Source organism: Arachis stenosperma, chromosome 7 (assembly GCF_014773155.1).
Source record: "Arachis stenosperma cultivar V10309 chromosome 7, arast.V10309.gnm1.PFL2, whole genome shotgun sequence".
Taxonomy (NCBI): Eukaryota; Viridiplantae; Streptophyta; class Magnoliopsida; order Fabales; family Fabaceae; genus Arachis; species Arachis stenosperma.
Window position 1 is genome coordinate 12,461,099 of NC_080383.1, and position 6,789 is coordinate 12,467,887.

The window sequence follows — 6,789 nt, forward strand, 5'->3', positions numbered from 1 at the left end:
GAAAGGATCAAACATATTCAAAGCAGAAAAGCATGTACACACGCAAAGTAACTTAAACCCTTATCCAAAAAAGGGCGCCTACTTCGATTAGAAAACCCTTATCCAAAAAGGGCATTTATTTTGTTTAAAACCCTTATCCAAAAAGGGCAACGAACAGAATATTTTATTTACGGCCTTAAAAGGCCAGAAGAAAATTGTTCACAAACAACCAAACAAAGAAATAAAGTTTAAAAAAAGAGGGGACCCACAGGCCGGGCCCCCATATAGCCACAAAGATAAAGAAGTCATTTTTTGGACGGAGTAGAGGAATCGCCACCACCAGGAGGAACACCACCAGGACCGGGAGGAGGAACGGAAGAAGAACCTGAGGCATCCGTAGGACGAGGAGGAGACTCGATAATTCTCTGTCCCCGAGTCTTCAGGTCTGACTCGGAAATGACCTCGGGGACGGGAGGATCAACGATGGCGCCGTCAATAACCACCTTGTCAGGATGTAGTGGAGAAAGGTCCAAGTCGGGAGCGATAACTCTGACTTGTTCCAAGAAAATCCTCCAAGACTCCTCGGCACCATCGGCGATAGAGTCCTCCAACTCGGCGTATGCGTTCCGAGAATTCAGCAAGTCCTTCCTCACGGCCACAATATCTTGAAATAAGCTGTGGTAGCTGTCTTGCGCCGTCTTCCTCAGATTAGCCTCCAAAGTACATTGGGCCCGTAGCTTACCCTCCTCCTCCTTCAGGTGATCCCTCTCCTTCCTCAACTTATCTCTCTCCTCCTTCAGCTCCTTCTCATGTTTTTCAAAAATACGAAGTCTCCCCTCCAACTCCTCAACCCTCGTGGTTGCACCCAAGGAACTAAGGGGAGCCTTCTCAAAAATGTCCAAAAGCTTGCCACAAACACCCGCCGTCCTAAAACTCTCCTCGGCCATGGTGGTAAGGTGGTTTCGAACAGAAACATCATCCATATGTATAAAAGGATAGATGTTCTTTCGGACAAATGCCATAGCATCCGCCTTAACCCCACCATCGAAAGAAGAAGAGCCAAACTCTGAAGTCTTGCGCTTCTTCTTCTCGGGTTCGGAGAGAATTTGGGCAGAGAGGGGTGGTCGGGGCAAACTCGAGGAAGAGATTACAATAGGTTGAGTAGGAGTGCCAGTGTTCTTAGGAGGAGGAGGTAGAGGGGGAGGAGAGGTGACCGCCCCGGACCTAGCCCGGGACTTCGCCTTAGCCTCCCGGACCCTTTGATAGGCCTCCTGAGCATTCTTTTTTGCCATATCTACAAAAGAAAACAAATGACAAAAGTTACAAGTCGGTAAAATATAAGTCGGCGGAAACTACTCGGAAATAAAGAATGCATGCACTACCGATTTGAGACTGAACGAAAGTCGGTGTTCCCTGAAGAATTTTCCTGGTATCCAAATATGGGGACCTCCCCCACGCTTCTCGGAAAAACCCCACAATGGCCGCCTCCACCTCGTCTAGGTCATCTAGACCAATCTTTTCGCAAGGGGTGGCCGGCAGCCAGTAAAGGGGAAAGCGAGGGGAGGAATGCTCGTCCAGAAAAAAGGGGTGGTGGCCCTCTACAGCTTGAACCTTGAAGAAGAAGTTTTTGAAGTCGTGAAAAGATTCGTCAAAAAGAGTGAAAATCCTCCGACCTTGAATGGCTCGGAAGGATACCCATTGTTGTTTGTTGTTCAGCCCACTAAAGGGCTTAGTCATATGGAAAAGATAAAAGAAAACTCTCAAGGAAGTCGGAAAGTCCAGAGCATGGCTTATAAACTGATAAATCTTCAAAAAACCCCAGGAATTGGGGTGGAGTTGAGTAGGGGCAACTTTACAGTGGTGCAAAACGGATATCTCGAAATCTGAGAAAGGAAGGAAAACACCCAAGCGGGTGATCATACTTTCATACATGAAGAAAAAATGAGGGGCCGCCTCATTAACTCTCCCAAAACAGACCCGGTCTTCAGGACCCGGGATTATCAGTTCATAGTTGGGCTCGTCCTCGTCCGAAGTACAGAGCCTATGATGAGTACGAAGGTGAGTGATGAACTCAGCGTCAACCAACGGTTCCTCCCCAAGGACCGTATCATCAACCCACTGAGAAAGAATGTCTACAGAAGCCATTTTTTATATAAAGAAGGAAAGTGGCAGAAAACCTACAAAAAGGGAAAAAGAAAAAGAAAATCAAAAAACACGGCCACTAAAGAAGAGAGATTCGAAACTAGAATCTACAGGTCAACCCATCTACTCGCAAAACAAAACATGCAAACATAAAGCATGACATGGGAAAAGCAAAACTAACCTTTATCCGAAAATGGGGTTTGGAGAAGAACAGAAGTCTTCGAACGCAAGGATGCAATACGAACAAGATAAGAAGAAGTTTGAAAGATCGCAGAAACGGAAAATGGAAAGAGAGGGAAAGTATTTATAAATAGGCTAAGGGGCATAATGGTAAAAACGAGGCAGTCATTAATGCGACTGCACCGTTACCAAAGCCCTCAATCCCTAAACGCTTCCCCAACGGACACGACGCTTGAATTGACGTAACTGTCAGAAACAAAAGGTCGCGAAAATCACGTCGGTTACAAAACCCGTGAAAGTCGGCTACGAACCCGAGTTAATTACTTGAACCCAAGCCTTGAAAGGATCTTGGGCTCAAGTAGGGGCACTGTTCATGCCCTGGCCCAATGTTAAGGGCCCAGGTCCAATCGAAAGGCCTGATCTAATAGATTAAGCCTGGCAAAGTACCGCACTCCACTTAAGAAGTCGGGGTCAACCACGACTTAGTAAGAAGAAGTCGGTTATAAGATTAGCTGGCAGGTAAACACTCATTCAAATGAGTAACCGCCCCTAAAATCTCTCTAACCACTTCCTAAAGCCATATCTTAACCTCCCTAAGATAGTGGGACGGTTATTATCCTAAAGATACGGCACTACTCCAACGGTGGTTATTGGCTCACCATTATAAGTACACTGACACCCCTCAGGTATCCCTAAGTCCAATACTCTCTAAGACCTGCTTACACCCTTGCTAACTTAGGCATCGGAGTGTCCTTGCAGGTACCACCCCCCATTCACACGCGCGCACAAGTCGGGCGGAGCCTCCCGAGCTGCGGACATACCCGGAGTTCTCCTCCTCCATACGCTTGGGCCGCCAAACGCCATCCATTGGACTAATCTCCGGTTACCTACCGTAACATAATACCAATTCATTCCTAAGGAAGGTGATGAATTTGGACCTTCAATATAAGCCCAACATGTCCAATAATATATTTTCACATGAAATAGTAATTTCTCTGTACGGAATTCCAGACAAAAAAAGGTTGAATGTGTGGTCCAACCGTCCAACAAATAGTCTACTACTCTACTTATTATTAATTTATTATTATTTCATTTAAATAAAAATGAAATTACCGAGAGAACATACATGATACATAACTTAGCTAGCTAGAAAAAGTACCAAGAAAAATGACAAAAACCAGTTACACAAGTCAACGTAGGAAAAAACATACTATGTGCCTAGATGTAACCGACTTTCATGTCTTACTTTAAAGATTGGAATCTCGCATCAAGAACTGGTAACTGTCAACGGCAAAAGTAGGCACCGCCACCATCACCTTCACGCCCTCCCTACTCTCATCTTCATTATCACTCGCCGGCAAAAACAAACAGTATCTGTCGCAGCACACCGATCCCACGTGCTCCGGCTTCCCCATCCCGAAATCCACCCTCTCCATTCCCAACCTCGACCACTGCGACACTATAAGCACTCCCACTGAGTCCGGATTCGCCATTGACTCGGACACTAACTCACTCACTTCTCTCACGTACTGCTTCCCCACTCTTTCCTTCGCCATTCTTACCAATCCCGACCCGTACCCGATTCCTTTCTCCTCCAGATCCCTAGCTCTCGTCACTGCGCATCCCAATACGAATGCGTTACCGTAGTAACCTTCTGGTAAACCCGGTTTGACCCGGTTCCGTACGTTGATGCTAAAAAGCAGCTTCAACACCTGTTATCATCATCAATTCATAATCACACTTGTACATGTAGTATGTATAATTTGTTTTTTTTTTACATTATATATTGTACAGGACACAAATTATTACATTTGCCCTATAGATAACAGCTAGAATTAAAGCTAATGACTACCTAACATGGCTTATATGTATTTAGAAAAAAAAATATTGAGTGAACATCCCACTCAATCCAGATCAATTTTTTTTACTATAACAATGATGATATTATCCTAAAATAATTTTTTTCAGGACCGAAATTTTCGTTTGTTTGACAGAAATCGCTTTGTTTATTGAGAAAATAGACAGAGCTGATTTGAGTGTTTACTAAAAAATGTGCAAGATAATCTCAATCAAGAATGTAGGAAGCAAGTCAAGCAACGTTCCTTGAGTTAGTTAATAAGTTTGTTACGACTTAGGACGGTTAGGATTAACACGAGTTAGTTATTGTTAGAATAAGAGCATCATTAATAAGGTACACGTGGATTTTGAGCATTTTCGTTTTGTTATTACCTGATTTGGCGGAAATTCCAGTGCTCTGGCCCAGCTCCTCCACACGTGAGCTGCGAGGACCTCGAAAGACGTGTAGAACGACGATGACTCATCGCCGGGTTGACTCGTGCACTGGGCGAGCCTCTTCAACTCGCCGAGCCTCATTTTATCGAAGGTGATGGAGGTAGGCTTGAGTCCGGTAGAGACCAGGTTCATGAAGTCACAGAGGTCAGGCACTCGGTTGAACTCTGGGTGACTCGCCGGGTTGACCCGGACGCATTTCTTTCCCGCCGGTGGTGGCGGATTCAGGAGGTGACGCTCCCAAACAGGTTTCGGTCTTGAACCGGCGACGCGTTTTCCAGAAGCTAACTCCGCGAAGTAGTTGAGAAACTCTGCACTTCCGATTCCGTCGGAGATACAGTGACTGATTCCAACGGCGATCGCTGCTGCACCGTCGCGGAGCCACGTGAGCTGAACGACCAGCGGCGGGGATCCTCTTAGAACGTCTGCCACGTGGAGGGACAACAGTTTTCTCCACTGAGCAACAGTTTTCGGCGGTTTCTCTAAGTCGTTGGAACTGTAACGGTCAGAAAAGGCCTCAATGAACACTGCACCCTGGGCCCGGCAGAGCACCTCAAGGCCCGGGGCATCTGGGCGGGGCCTGATCCTACCTGCAAACGGATAGTAGGGAACAAGCGCTTCAGCTAATGCCGATTTTAGACGGGCTGTGGTGGCAGCCTGATCAAGCCCGTGCCAGGCCCGGTAGACCAAGAGGTACTCTACGGTGAAACGAAGGAATAGTTGGGAGTCAATAGCTGAAAGAGCGAGGACGCGGGCCGGCGTGGGCTCGGAGGGAGTAATAACGAGGGCTTGTTTTACATGTACGGAAGTTGCCATAACAATGTTGAGAGGATTCCAAGACGATGGCGATGGTAGGGCACAAGTGCTTGTATAGAGTTGAGAAAGGTAAATTAAAGCCCCCAACACATATGAAATTAAAGGTGTTTGTGAGAAATGAAGCTACAAAATAGGCTTTATTTGTAAGGGGATCCCATGTGATGTGTGTAGTTCAGTTTACTACTAATACCTTGTGGGGTTACTTCTCATGTTTGTCTATAATTCTCAAACATTTGTACCAAGTTTCTTAGGCTACCGCTATATAGTAGAATGGACTAAATGTTTCTTATTTTTAATGATGATTCTCATATTGTGTGTTATTCTCTTTTGTTGGATTAGGAAAATGTCAGGACTATTACAATTTTAAGAAAATTTAGTACCAACACTTTTATTAAAATTTGATCAATATTTAATTATAAAAAAAATGAACAATTTTATATTATTAAATTTAATTTTATATCATTAAAAATACGAATAATATTAATTAATGATTATAAATTATAAAATTTACTGACCTTTTAACATTCTTTTAATATTATTTTTTTATTATTAATTATTAACTCAATTTTTTTATTTTAATTTTTTTAGTCTAATAATCCAATAAGATATTTTATTATCAGATACGAAGTGAGAAATAAACTATCACAATGAGAATACAGAATAACAATGCATAAGTAATTTAATTATAACTTATAACTTTATATAGTCGCTTTTATCCAATGTGATCTTTAATTACAACCTAGTTATAATGTCTGGATCATATTATATATATCTTAAAATTTCAAATTTTACTTTTATTGAAAATTAAAGATTTAATTATATGTTGAATTAAAATTACAACTTCATGGAGGAAATAAATATAAATATCTAAAAACAAATGTAGAACAGCTAAGTTGGCTTTGGTTTTTGTCTGTTGGGTTGGAGGGTTATAGCTTTCACTAGCCTCCACAATCTGAGTCTCCACGTAGCCATATTTGAGTCTTGAAAATTTAGTTTCTGTTTTTTAGTGGTGGTTGCGAGAATCTACTTGTCCTGGGCCGGGTTTGTTGATTCATTTTCAAATTTATATTTATATCTGTCACTCTGTCGAGTTTCGCATTTGGTGTCCCTACAAAAACAAAAACCTAGTAGAATTTTATACATGGTGAAGAGAATTCACTTATGGTGTGTTTGTTTGAGGTGAAAATGGGAAGAAAGAAAATGGATGGAAAGAAATAGGAAGGAAAATAGTTATTTTTCCTTGTTTGGTTGAAGAGAGAAATGGGAGAGGAAGGAAAATGGATGAAAAAATATTGGTGGGACCCACCAAATTTTTTTCCCTCCAACAATGGAGAGAAAATGGAGAGAAAATTAAATTTCTCTTTCTACTTTCAATATTACCCC

General features: G+C 42.7%; 2 protein-coding genes across 2 annotated transcripts; both read right to left on the reverse strand.

Moving 5' to 3' along the window:
• Positions 1-284: 284 nt before the first annotated feature.
• LOC130939398 (uncharacterized) lies at positions 285-1,271 on the reverse strand. The gene is made up of 2 exons (XM_057867506.1): positions 1,017-1,271; positions 285-482 (listed from the first exon to the last, which is right to left on the reverse strand). Exons 1-2 carry the CDS (start codon positions 1,269-1,271, stop codon positions 285-287), a joined length of 453 nt encoding a protein of 150 aa, XP_057723489.1.
• A 1,994-nt stretch (positions 1,272-3,265) lies between these two features.
• On the reverse strand, positions 3,266-5,642 carry LOC130940762 (alcohol acyltransferase 9). The gene is made up of 2 exons (XM_057868993.1): positions 4,531-5,642; positions 3,266-4,013 (listed from the first exon to the last, which is right to left on the reverse strand). The coding sequence occupies exons 1-2, from the start codon at positions 5,404-5,406 to the stop codon at positions 3,549-3,551; spliced, it is 1,341 nt and encodes a 446-aa protein (XP_057724976.1). The 5' UTR covers positions 5,407-5,642; the 3' UTR covers positions 3,266-3,548.
• Between the last annotated feature and the right edge of the window lie 1,147 nt (positions 5,643-6,789).